The sequence below is a fragment of the Onthophagus taurus genome, chromosome 10 (assembly GCF_036711975.1).
Source record: "Onthophagus taurus isolate NC chromosome 10, IU_Otau_3.0, whole genome shotgun sequence".
Taxonomy (NCBI): domain Eukaryota; kingdom Metazoa; phylum Arthropoda; class Insecta; order Coleoptera; family Scarabaeidae; genus Onthophagus; species Onthophagus taurus.
Window position 1 is genome coordinate 3,841,385 of NC_091975.1, and position 12,692 is coordinate 3,854,076.

General features: G+C 30.6%; 4 protein-coding genes across 4 annotated transcripts; 2 read left to right on the top strand and 2 right to left on the bottom strand.

The window, feature by feature from the left end:
- Positions 1 to 107: 107 nt before the first annotated feature.
- LOC111428461 (muscle-specific protein 20-like) lies at positions 108 to 6,703 on the top strand. The gene is made up of 3 exons (XM_023063977.2): positions 108 to 236; positions 5,077 to 5,288; positions 6,347 to 6,703. The coding sequence occupies exons 1-3, from the start codon at positions 207 to 209 to the stop codon at positions 6,657 to 6,659; spliced, it is 555 nt and encodes a 184-aa protein (XP_022919745.1). The 5' UTR covers positions 108 to 206; the 3' UTR covers positions 6,660 to 6,703.
- LOC111428460 (protein takeout-like) lies at positions 544 to 2,064 on the bottom strand. The gene is made up of 5 exons (XM_023063976.2): positions 1,917 to 2,064; positions 1,717 to 1,865; positions 1,036 to 1,261; positions 837 to 986; positions 544 to 786 (listed from the first exon to the last, which is right to left on the bottom strand). The coding sequence occupies exons 1-5, from the start codon at positions 2,011 to 2,013 to the stop codon at positions 626 to 628; spliced, it is 783 nt and encodes a 260-aa protein (XP_022919744.2). The 5' UTR covers positions 2,014 to 2,064; the 3' UTR covers positions 544 to 625.
- On the bottom strand, positions 3,692 to 4,599 carry LOC111428462 (myophilin). The gene is made up of 3 exons (XM_023063978.2): positions 4,502 to 4,599; positions 4,032 to 4,319; positions 3,692 to 3,972 (listed from the first exon to the last, which is right to left on the bottom strand). Exons 1-3 carry the CDS (start codon positions 4,505 to 4,507, stop codon positions 3,757 to 3,759), a joined length of 510 nt encoding a protein of 169 aa, XP_022919746.1. The 5' UTR covers positions 4,508 to 4,599; the 3' UTR covers positions 3,692 to 3,756.
- A 5,231-nt stretch (positions 6,704 to 11,934) lies between the features above and the next one.
- LOC111428451 (protein atonal-like) lies at positions 11,935 to 12,607 on the top strand. Its single transcript, XM_023063962.2, has one exon. The coding sequence runs from the start codon at positions 11,993 to 11,995 to the stop codon at positions 12,344 to 12,346; it is 354 nt and encodes a 117-aa protein (XP_022919730.1). The 5' UTR covers positions 11,935 to 11,992; the 3' UTR covers positions 12,347 to 12,607.
- The last annotated feature ends 85 nt before the right edge of the window (positions 12,608 to 12,692 follow it).

Here is a 12,692-nt window from a genome sequence, read left to right on the forward strand (position 1 = left end):
CTGAGAAAAAAAAACGGTGTGGGCTGTTTTCAGATGACCCCGTGAAAAGCGTTGTAGGTCATCTTGCGCCACGATATAAGAAAGCGTTGCCATACGCTAGCACATTTGTATTTAAAAACCAGTGGAGAGCAACGAGTTACTCGCGTCACTTTTAATTCACAATTTTTTGCAAAGACATTTTTCTGTGTAAATAAAAAAAATTGAAAATGCCTGGACCTAGCAGACCTTTATGGCAGGTATGTAATTTACTTATTATAAACCAGTAATTTATCACCATTAATCCACGTCGTCATTTTTGGCTAACACAAATTCTATTTTGAAAACGAATTACCTTTCGACTAATATAATTAATTTGTATTAAAAATTAATTAGCGTTACCAAAATAGGAGAACGCTTTTTATAATTTCGTGTAAAGTGAGTCATTCAAGGGGGATTATTTCGGGAGTGTTTACATTTTTGAGTGTAAAGAAAATGTGTCAGATTCGGGTTATTTTTAAACGCAATGTTTTTTTAACACATTTTAATTTGTTCTTCTAATAAGTTAATTAATAAAATCGATTTGTAAATTAGAAAAAAATTAACTAAGAAACTTTCAAATTATAATTACTTATAAAATAGGTTTATTTTATGAGGCCAAATCACTTATGAAGAAATCCGCTGGAATGTTATCGAAAACTTTACGCAAAATATCAAACATTATGTTTTCAATCGTCCTGGTCAATATTGGATTTAAAGAATCTGCTAATACTTGCCAGTTTTCGTTTAAGTAGCGATTCGTTGATTCCTCTGAAATTAAAAATATATAAATAATAAATATAAATAAAATTATTACTTACCTAAAGCTTTAATTCCATCAAAAAGATTTCCCATGTACAAATTAAGTCCACCTATTGTAAATTTAACTTGAATCCCCGTTATTTTAAAGAAATGAAAACCATCGTGTTTTATTAATTCAACAAAATTTTTCACAACGATATCCAAATTTTCTTAAAAAAATTAAAATTACCATAAAACTAATTAATTAATTAAACTTACTAGCATCAAACCAACAAGTTCCAGCTCCCCTTAAAGGAATCAACAAAATTCGACCCAATAATTTATAATTCCCATCAATTCTTAATCTTGGTAAATGTAATTCAGTGTAAAAATCGTGAGTTTTAGGATCAACGTTATTTAATTTAATATGAGTATTTCCAAATCCCAAAACTGTGACGTTTGTTAAAGATGCATTTACGTTTACTGGGCCGGTTCCTTGTAAAATCTGAAATATGAATGAAAAAGTTTTTTATGATTATGTTTCCTTTTGTTAAATATTAAACACATTTTATGTAGAAAATTTATGCCAAAAAGCTTTTGCCAGAAAATCGTAGACGAACAACAAAAAAAAACTTGCTTAATGTCGAACGTGAAGTTATAAAATTTATTTTTGGCTCAAAAACATGGTTCTTAGCCAAAAATAAGGTGGGTAATAAACACTACCTACTACTAAAGGCAAAAAATAAATTGAAAAATACGATTCTACTACAAAATAACTCTTTCCTCATTTACTCAATTAAATTTCCATACAACATCATTACACAAGACTGATTATCTGTTGAGCACAACAACTTCTATAAGATCGCCTACTTTTACTAATGTTGCGTAACTTTTTATTTTATGTCTTCACACGAGGAAATGTTGAAATTATTTTTTTTATAAATCTTTGAAAAACATTACCTTTATAACTGGAACTTTTAATGGATCCAACGGTTCTAACCCAATGTCAGATATACCATTAGGAATTTCATCAAAAAGTTTTTGAACAGCATTAGTTGAACAATTAATAAAATTTTCTTCTTTAATTTTACACGTATTTACATAATGAGCTAAAACAGATTTTTTGTCTCATCAAAAATCTTATAATAATCATCACTCACGCTTTTCAGTTATAATTGACACTGAATTTGAAAGTGAAAAACTCGTTATGAAAGCTACACAAAAAAACAACAAAGTGATTGATGATTGATTCAACATTTTTATTTTTTAACGTTTTCTCAACACTCCTCTTTGCGAACTGACCGTCTCGGTCTGTTTTGGTTAACATTTCTGATCGTTTCTTGGTGGGTCCATTTGGGGTACACTTTCACTACATCCATTCGACCGGTACGGTGCCCAAAATTACGCAATTCTCTTCGTCGCGGTCTTAAAGAACTGTGTCGATTGACTAAAGGCCAGTTTTCATTCAGTAATATAGAAAAAAATTAAATAACTTAGTTTTCTTTTAATCTTAAACATTTCTTCATTGTAATTTAATTGTAATCAACCCACTTAATAAGATTACGATATTGAAGCAACGATTTATATACCAAATTAAAGCTGAGATCTCGGTCTTTAAAATGATATATAATAAGTGATATGTTTGATATAAAAAGTTTTGATATAAAAAATAAAAAGTAAAACTCTATTTTTTAACTTTAAAATGAAAATTACAAAATCAGTCAAATGTAACTTTAAATTTAAATCAACACACTTACTATGATTATGATATTGAAGCAACGATTTATATACCAAATTAAAGCTGACATCTCGGTCTTTAAAATGATATATAATAAGTGATATGTTTGATATAAAAAGTTTTGACATAAAAAATAAAAAGTAAAACTCTATTTTTTAACTTTAAAATGAAAATTACAAAATTAGTCAAATGTAACTTTAAATTTAAATCAACACACTTACTATGATTATGATATTGAAGCAACGATTTATATACCAAATTAAAGCTGAGATCTCGGTCTTTAAAATGATATATAATAAGTGATATGTTTGATATAAAAAGTTTTGACATAAAAAATAAAAAGTAAAACTCTATTTTTTAACTTTAAAATGAAAATTACAAAATTAGTCAAATGTAACTTTAAATTTAAATCAACACACTTACTATGATTATGATATTGAAGCAACGATTTATATACCAAATTAAAGCTGAGATCTCGGTCTTTAAAATGATATATAATAAGTGATATGTTTGATATAAAAAGTTTTGATATAAAAAATAAAAAGTAAAACTCTATTTTTTAACTTTAAAATGAAAATTACAAAATCAGTCAAATGTAACTTTAAATTTAAATCAACACACTTACTATGATTATGATATTGGAGGAATGATTTATATACCAAATTAAAGCTGAGATCTCGACCTTTAAAATGATATATAATAAACGATATATTTATTCTAAAAAGTTTTGAGATAAAAATTCATCTTAGAAGCGAAGTAAATTGTAAGATATATGCGAGAAAGTAGGAAGAAACGAAAAAATAAAATAAAAATAGACCGTTTCATCTTTAGGAATAGTTTCTTAGAGTTAGAGAACTTCGTCCAAAATACACGACGACGTTTACAAACACGTTTCTAATTTTATTTTTGGAACCCCCATATGTTTTCACAAAGTCCGGCTAAAATAGAATTGGTGTGCACTCGACGAGGCCGATTTTGTCAAGTTTTGTGTGATGTAAATCTGACGAAAACGTTTTTCACACGAACCCAAGTCAAAAATAATAATAAAAACAATTTTTTTCTTCTAACAGCGATATTTTTTATTTATCATCTTAAGAAGAGTCATCATAAAATGAGAGAGTTACAAATTAAAATATAGATAAAAATAGAATAAAAATGAATGGTGTTAAAAAATAAGTTCAAAAATAAGTTAAGAAATAAGTTAAAAAGTTAGGTTTTATCTAAAAAAATATAAATACTTTATGAAAATCTTATTCATTCTTTTACATATGTCTTGTATTTCCAAATCCACCATGTCCAGATTGGCTGGCGCCTTTATTATAACCCATTTGAAGGTTCAATTCACCTTCGTGAGCTCTTAATTGTTCTTCAGTGAATGCTCTTTCATTCTTCTCAGCCATTTTTGGTCCCAAAGTTGGTCCATTCCATTCAGGATGCTTTTGAGTTAATCTTCCCAAAGCAAATAATGAAAGAGCAACCTTAAAAAATTAATTAAATAGTTACAAAAGATCAAAAAGAAAACAATTAAAATAATTACTTGAGCTACATTACGCCTTTCAAATAAATCGGCTGTTTGAAAGATTTCTTCTTGAGGAACTCCATATTTTTTCACAGCGGCTTGAAAAGCTTGGATATTTTCCATAAGTTGAAAATTGGTACCTTTTTTTTGAATCCTTTTAACGGATCCAGGTTGAAGTTTATTGATTAAATTGCAAAGAACAACTCCGTCTTTGAGGATATCTTCAAATTCGCCAGCTGGAACTGGTTCCCCCAAACACGCAAAAATCCAATTTAAAACTTCAGATTCTAAATCCTTATTCCGTTTCTGAAAAATATTAAAGTTGAAGGAAAAAAACTTTTTGCTGTCATTTCTAATTTTAAAACTATCACTAACGCGAACGTTGCATCTCAAAAACTATTTTTAGCTTAGATATAATTAGCAAATTTAGAAATCGGCTTATAAAAAATAATTTCAAATCATTTATTTTTATCAATTGTTTAACTTACCGACATTGTTTGAATTAATTTTTTTCCTGGGGTGAAATTTAGAGAGTTACTGAAGGCTGAAAAGCTTTCGATACACTGAAGCGTTTGTGCCAGACGCGTTCGACTTTATGAAAACGTTCTGTGTGGAGGCGTTGAACACTTGTTGGCTGACATCATAAGCCTATCGGTTCATCAATTTTTTTTTCAAATTTATACTAAAAACTACTCCTTTTTAATGCTTGATTTTTATTGGAAAGAAACAGAAAGTCTGTTCGACTATTTTCTTTGCAATTTAAGAATAACTCTTTGTTTAAGTCATTTAAATGGAAATTTTTATAAAAAATAATTGATAAATATATTTCTATGTATAAAGTAGTAATAAATTATAATCCAAAAATAAATTTTAACTCGCTTTTAAAATAAACCAAGATGTTTGGAAAATTTATGAAACACGTTGTGGTAAATTGGTATATCTTAAACTTAAAATTTGGTATATCATAATAAAACGTTCCTTTTCACCCCCAAAAATTTCCTTTCTGAAATCCTATCGGTATTAAGATGACAAAAAAAAATTATTTCTCTTTTTTTTGTATTAGGTTGCTGGAAAACGTGATCCTGAACAAGAAAAAGAAGCTCAAGCTTGGATAGAATCCGTAACCGGTATGAAATTTCCTCCAGGAGTTCCATACGAAGACGTTTTGCGCGACGGTATTATTCTTTGTCAATTAATGAACCGTTTACAACCAGGAATTATCACCAAAATCAATACATCAGGAGGAGATTATAAATTAATGGACAATCTTAGCCAGTAAGTTAAAAATTAACTTATTTTAATGTAAAATAAAATATCCCCACATATATATTAAGTTGATATGGAAAGGAAGGGTTACATGACATCTCACATATGACCAGGATAACATGAATATCTGGAGATATCCCGAACTTCAGAATAGCAAGCTCTCTCCCTCGAAATCCCGCTTTGTTTGCAACGGAAATCGTTACAAAAGAAAAATTTTATTTAATGTTTAAACGAAAGATGATGTAGATAGAACAAGTCGGATTCAGTTTACCCTGGCTTTTCGCCAAATATCATAATCGGATACGTAAACAGTGAAATAATCCGGGAGATTATTTTAGGCGGTGACGAGTTCGTTTGCTGCCAAATGATGAAATATATTCGAATCGAGATCAAGCTATTTCTGGAATGTTTTATTGACGGGATTAAATGGATTATTATCTTTAGATATGAATAATTTTAATTATTTATGTCTCTTGATTATAAATGGTTCAATAAACTAACAATGAAATTAATAATTAACAAAATTTAACCAAAACAACTTTCTTTTAAGCTAATTAAGTTAATTACTATTTTAATAAATTAATATATCAAAATTATCATTTTATTAAAATAAATATTTAATTATCAACATAGGCAACCGATTTTACACACTTGCAAATTTGGTTGCCTACTTAAATTAAAATTAATCGATTTAAATCGGATTGTTTTAACCTCCTTAAAGACATATTCTCCTAATAAAATTCCAGGCAATTGCACTACTTGATGATCCCAAACTTCTTTCATTCTTTTGTTCGAAGTACACCTGTACTTGTTAATCGATTTAATTCTTGGCACAATTCCTTTTTTCATTCGTGTATGTTAGATACATTCTTCAAATAAATTTCTGAATACGTCTCTCAAACTTCTGTTGTCCTGTTACAAGACGTTCATACTGGATGATTTATGTAGAGCAGATTTTATCGTTTTCGTACTACCCCTTCCTTTCTTCGTCAAAACAGTCAACAATATACCTCAACTTAACCAGGAGAGCATAACAGAAATGTGATATTTATTAAATTCTTTTTTAGGTTTCAAAAAGCTTGTACAAAGTATGGAGTTGCAGATGTTGATTTGTTTCAAACCACGGATTTGTGGGATAATAAAAATATTGCTTTGGTGACGACGACGATTTTTGCAATTGGGAGAACAGCTTATAAGCATCCTGAGTGGAAAGGGCCATTTTTGGGACCAAGACCTTCAGAAGAAAATAAAAGAGAATTTTCTGAACAACAATTAAGAGCTGGGGAAGCTATTATTGGACTTCAAGCTGGTACAAATAAAGGTGCTAGTCAAGCTGGACAAAACTTTGGTGCTTCAAGAAAAATTATACTTGGAAAATAATAAAATTTAAATTAACTGTTTTTTCAATAAATTTTTTCTCTTTTTTTCTGTATTTTTATTTCAAGTTTTTACTGATGTCAATTTTATCAATGGCAAAAAAATTTCGAAGTCCTCAACTGAAATCACCTCGTTAGTTTAGTGGCAAAACAAACAAGCCGCGTTATTGGAAGAACTCGATGACTCTTCAAATACTTCCAAAAGGTCCCAACCAATCACAATTAATTTGATTATAGACAAAAAAGGGCTTTATTGTGCGGTCGGTTATTACCTTATTTTTCCCAATCATTTTCTTTCATTCATTAATTCCGTTTGTTATTTCTCCAATTCACCAACACGCAATCTAATTTTGAACTACATTTTTTTTCCTTTCAGAATCGAAGATTTAGGTCAGAAATTTGTTTCCGGTTAATTTAGGATTGTCACAAAGTTTGTCAGTTTTATGAAAGAAAATTTTAAATTTTTTTTCCGGTGATATGAGTTTGTTTAGGTTTTAAGGGTTTAAATCGTCTTAATGACTCAAATTTTGTACAGGTACTATTCAAGAGAGGGTTGCAATTTTACCATCCCAAAGACCATAAATTGTGCCCTCCGTTTACTTTAATCATAGTCCGAACCGGAAGGTGAAAAAATTCAAACCCCATTTTCAACATTCTATTTTAACACAATAAATCAATTTTATGTGCTCCTAAATGTTTTTCTTATAAAGTTATCAAAATCAACAGAAAAAAAAGTTCTATATAATTTTGTCGGAAATCAAAATTTATCTTTAGAGTTGCAATAAGCCAATCATTCCAGCTTATAAAAATACTCTTGTTGAGAAATGTTGTCAATATTGTTTATGTGTAATACTTTACAAGAAACTTTGTGCTTGTTATTTAGCTGTTCTTTACATTCCCCTGCAGCTTTATGTCTCAAAAAAATGTACTCACACTTTAACTATCGCTAACATATTGCTTTTTTAGTATTGCAGGTGTAATTAATTAATCACAACATGGCAGAAAATCAACTTATTGTTAGTTTGGAAGAGAGGAAGTTTGTCCTGAAATGTTATTGGAAGACCGAAAACGTCATTGAAGTGCAAAGATGACTCAAAAGAGAATTCGCAAAACCACCACCAACGCATCAGGGACAAATTTGAAGCATATGGAACCGTCCAGAACGTCAACAAGAAACGTTCTGGACGACCACGGACATCCACGAGACCGGGAAAGAAGAGAACACTCCTTCGATCGTGATTAAAATTATGCCACGACTTACAGAAACACCCTGTATTATCATTATTGTTGTACATCTTTGTTGAGTATGTTTTTTTATTAAAGTTTCAAAACTGTTTAATTTTTTTTAAATTAGTAACTGTAAATTCTTTTTATTGAGCTGATTCTTTCGTTGATTTCTATTCTCCATTCAACCGAATCCGGTTCTTTTCCAGACAACGGTAGACGGGGTTAATGAATAAATCAACCCCTACTGGTCGATCTTTTGTAAATCGAATTTTTTCAACTCCCGCGTGTCAATTATTCAATCAGTCTCGAATCGACTTTTCGGCTTTTGATTCCTTAATTGACTCAACGGGGGCGATTACATCCCGCTAAAAAGAGAAAAATATGTTATAATCGATTAACCAAACATCGCTTGATGACGTAAGAAAAAATTCAAATGAAAAGAATTATAGAAATATTTTTTGAAATGTTCCAAATCTAATGGAGATTAATAGTTTAAAGCTACCGATTAAGAAATGATATCTTAATATGGGAAATCTTTGGGAAAGATCTGGATTCATTAATCTTGAAAGCAAAAATTTTTTAGGAAAAAATTCGAGTTAATTGCCGAAACCGTAAAGGATTCGAAAAACTGTTGCGGTTTCTTCAGCAATCAAATTCTTCTTGTGTGGGCTACGTTTAGTTCCGCATGCGATCCGCCCACACAAACTGTCCCCAAAAGTTGATTGATGGAATTATCAAACGGCTCATTAGAGTCGATAGGCTTCTGTAAAAAAATCCACCTAAAAAAATTTTTTTTCGATTTTCTTTCAATTTAAAATTTGATCTTCTTCCTAAAAGAATTTGCATACGTCCTATTCGATTAACTTTCATTGTGAGTTCCGAGGACACCCAAATTGTCCTCTGTTGGCGCTAATCGGTTACAGTACACCTTTTAAAATCCGATACTTAAACCACACGAGAACAAGAATGGTGAGAAGATCTCACCTTACGAGAGAGAAAAAAATAGGGAGAATAAAAAGGTTGATGTTCAGTTTACCGTAAAACCGTATTTACTGGGGTAATGGACCGATTAAAAAGGAGATTATGTTACTAAAAACTACTAAATAGAACAAAATCATTGCGATTTTCGATTAATTTAATTAAGTGTTAAAAAAGAAATCATGATTTCGCACAAAAAAAAACGTTTAGACCTCACACAGATTTTTAAGGAAACGATTAAGTTTTCAAAGCATCAATTAAGAACCGTTTAACCAATTCATCCTTTTTGGTTATACTTTTTTGCAACGTCATCCATCGACAAACACTTTATGATAATTCAATTAAGTTCAATTTTGTACACAAAATGTTATATTAGTAAAAAAAAAGTAAAAATGATCACGTCTTTTCGAGATATCTTGAAAGTTAAAGATGCAAAACGCTGTTTACATATGTAAATTACAGTAAAAAGACAATACAAAAGTTAAAGAAGAAAACGCTGATTAAATTCGTATTTGTGGATGGAGTAATTTCGTTTCGAAATGATGATTTCGCCCCCAGAAAAATTTTAAACAAAAAGCTTCCCCACTTGTCGTTTTGTTAAAAACAAGTTCTTTTTTAACGTCCAAAAAAGGTAGCAAATTTTCCACTTAAAACACTTTGTAGAAAATAATTGTAATCAAAAAAACCGTGCATCTTTTTAATAATAAAGTTAACCGAAATGGTGCAATTCATTTCCTGAAAAACTTACATAATACAAAAGCGGCTTTTGTCGAAAAATTCGGTACCGGTAGACCATAAATTATTTTAAAGATGATATTTTCTTTCGTCGAGGTGATGCCCAACACGCGAATACCCAACCGTGAGCTATTGTTGCAACCCGTTCTTTATTTTCATCCTAAGAACAGGCCAAAATAACACGGTGCCTTCGCTAAAGAGTTGGAACCGGTATATCGCATGTAGTTTTCGAAAAAATAAAATAAAAAGAATCAAAAAGAAATAATTAGATGATACAAGAAACAGGAAACCGTTTCGTTTCGATTCTCGCCGGTCATTTTATTTCATCCCTTTTTAATGACGTCTAGGACAAAATCCTTTACTTCATTAGTGTCATTCCAAAAACCCACCCCCGGGGACATCCACGTTTCATTTTATGGTTTGAATTTCCGTTATAATTTGATCCGTTATAATAATACTCAATTATAAGCGGTGATTTAATTCAATTTTAGAATCTTGTTGAGAAAGATAATAATAACATGTGTTTTTTTTTGTTAAAAAATTCTAAAAAATCTTACTATAAAATTAATCAAAAAGAATAAAACGCTTTGGGTGGTTTTGCAATAACTTAAAGGTGTAAGAAATCGCTAATAGTCTTTTTGGCACCCTTTATTCGAATCCCACACAACGGGGAGTAATTTAAAAACCCTTAACTTATCCCAAGGTTGAAATTAAGATATCCTTATAGCAAAAATTACCTCCGATTATATTTCTTTAATACAACACCTTTTTTATTTATTTTCTTTCTTTTTTTTATTTCGATTTATTTGATGACACCTCTTTTTTTGAAAATCATTTCCGGATGTTCAAATTTAAAAGAAACAAAAAAAGAATAAGAAAGCAAGAAAGAGCAAATTAATGGTTAGAAAAAGTTAACCCGGTGATGGGAATAATGGCACCATATATCGCTCGGCGGGGCGCAATTATTGCCAACAGAAGGACACGGTTTTGGACCACCTTAGTCGATCATAGAATGGGAATTGATTAGACAGACCGAAAAAATCTCGATTAGACCCCGTTCGATTGGGATTCCCGACGGGAGTATGGGCAAAGAGAATTCCTAGCGAGTGTCAAAGAGCCATCAGGTAAATGAGAAGGTTTTTATGTTCCACTTCCAAAGGATTGGGTTTCTCCTTCGTGTTTAAAATTTCTAAAAAGCGGAAGCTCGCATATGATTTTAAAGGGAAACGGGAAGTTCACAGTGAAATTAGAAGGTCTCTCTCTTCCTTATTTAACAAAGTTTAACTTATTTTATTTATTCATTTAATATTATATTTGCCATCGTTCATTACAAGTTCAAGAAATTTGTTCGAACAGAAATTGGTAATTTTTCGGGTTGCTTTTAGCATATTTTAGCGAATTGCTGGGGCATCACCACCCCGGGGCACTTACATGGCAAATGGTTTGAGTTTTTTCGGGTAATTGTTTAGAGGAGAGACGACCGCATCAGCTTCGGGCGTACAATTTCCCTTCTTTCGACGTAACTGTCGTTTTGTTTTTTACCAACAACCGAAAAGCCGCTATTATTTTAGCTCTTTAGCCTCGGGGAAATATTTGTATTTTATGTAAATTAACAAAGAAAAGAATAAAATGGTTATTTATATTACAAGTGCGCTAGAAACATAATCACACTAGTACTGTAATTATGCTATAGCATACATGTGATATACAACTTTTATCTACGACTGCTAAAAATTACTTAAAAATCAATTTATATTGATATTTATAAAAATATTTTGAAATCATTGTTGACAATTTTGAATTAATGTTGTTTCAATAACATGTTTACTCATCTGGAATAAGTGTTTCGAAATGTAAAAACATAACAATTAATGTTTATAATAAATAGTATTGCTTTTTTTTAAATAGGTAGCAGGTTTTCTTTTGTATTGTTGCTCATTTCAATAAATTAAGTCAGTGCGGTAATGAACTTCATTATGTAACTCAAATCACCTCAAATGAGTGTGGAATGATGACTTATCCAAGCAGTCGTTAATTAATAATTTAAAATTTTATTACTTTTAAAGTTAATTGTTGTTAAACACATGTTAGTATCAAAAATTAAAGCAAAAAACTAAATAAAAAGAAAGAAGTAGTTGTCGATGGGGTAACATATGTTCAAAACCCCCTCGGTATGATTATTGGTGGCCGGTTGCCGGTCCTTTTTTTCGATCGGTGGGCTTCCATCGGCTACCATTGGACGAATGGCACGCGCTGCGGTTCTCCCAGAGGGTTTTGAGCCCTATAAAAGGGCCAACAGGTAGCTAAACCCTCAGATATAATCCAACTTTCAAGTTCATCGTTCCTACTCCAGAAGTTTCCTTAACTTTTACTTAAAAAAGTCGTAAGTGTTTCATCATGGACTCCCAAGAATATGGATATGTCTACATGATGACAACTCCGCAAAGATCACCAACAGATTGGGGGTCTTGCTCAACAGCTAGTTACGATAGTACAGAAGATTATGTTGGCGGAAGTCCTGACGTTGACGGAAGAAAATCAAGGGTAACTCCCCTAATTTTAAGAAAACGAAGATTAGCTGCGAATGCAAGGGAAAGAAGAAGGATGCAAAATTTAAATCAAGCCTTCGACCGATTAAGGACTTTTCTGCCACAATTGGGACAAGATCGACAATTATCTAAGTATGAAACTCTTCAAATGGCTCAAACTTATATCGCTGCTCTTTATGATTTGTTAGAACAACGTCCTTAGATGTTAATTTTTAATGTTATTAATTTTGAAGTAGGATCGCAGAAACCAAAGTCGAATTTAAGGAATAAGTTTTTTTGTATAAAATAACGATTAAGGTGTTGTAAATATCGTTGATTAATTTTTAGTCTTTACCGTCTATCAGTATTATTAACATAAATCTAAAATTATTGTAAAACGTTTAAGTTAATTTATGCTGTGAATTAATTATATCGTGCCAAATGTTTACTTTTTTATTATTAATAAAATAAAAAATCTTCAACATTTAGCTCTTTTATTTCTTATAATTAATTAATTAATATTCCTTTTAGTAAAGAGTTTTTTTTAAACAATTATTTCCCATTATATG

Excerpts from the sequence above, each read along its gene's own strand:
- LOC111428461 (XM_023063977.2), top strand. The coding sequence starts at position 207 with ATGCCTGGACCTAGCAGACCTTTATGGCAG. Across the intron at positions 237-5,076 it reads CTAGCAGACCTTTATGGCAG|GTTGCTGGAAAACGTGATCC; the intron begins GTATGTAATTTA and ends TTTTTGTATTAG. Across the intron at positions 5,289-6,346 it reads TTAATGGACAATCTTAGCCA|GTTTCAAAAAGCTTGTACAA; the intron begins GTAAGTTAAAAA and ends ATTCTTTTTTAG.
- LOC111428460 (XM_023063976.2), bottom strand. The coding sequence starts at position 2,013 with ATGTTGAATCAATCATCAATCACTTTGTTGTTTTTTTGTGTAGCTTTC. Across the intron at positions 987-1,035 it reads AACTTGTTGGTTTGATGCTA|AAAATTTGGATATCGTTGTG; the intron begins GTAAGTTTAATT and ends AATTTTTTTAAG. Across the intron at positions 787-836 it reads TGATGGAATTAAAGCTTTAG|AGGAATCAACGAATCGCTAC; the intron begins GTAAGTAATAAT and ends TTTTAATTTCAG.
- LOC111428451 (XM_023063962.2), top strand. The coding sequence starts at position 11,993 with ATGGACTCCCAAGAATATGGATATGTCTACATGATGACAACTCCGCAA.
- LOC111428462 (XM_023063978.2), bottom strand. Across the intron at positions 3,973-4,031 it reads AAAGGCGTAATGTAGCTCAA|GTTGCTCTTTCATTATTTGC; the intron begins GTAATTATTTTA and ends TAATTTTTTAAG.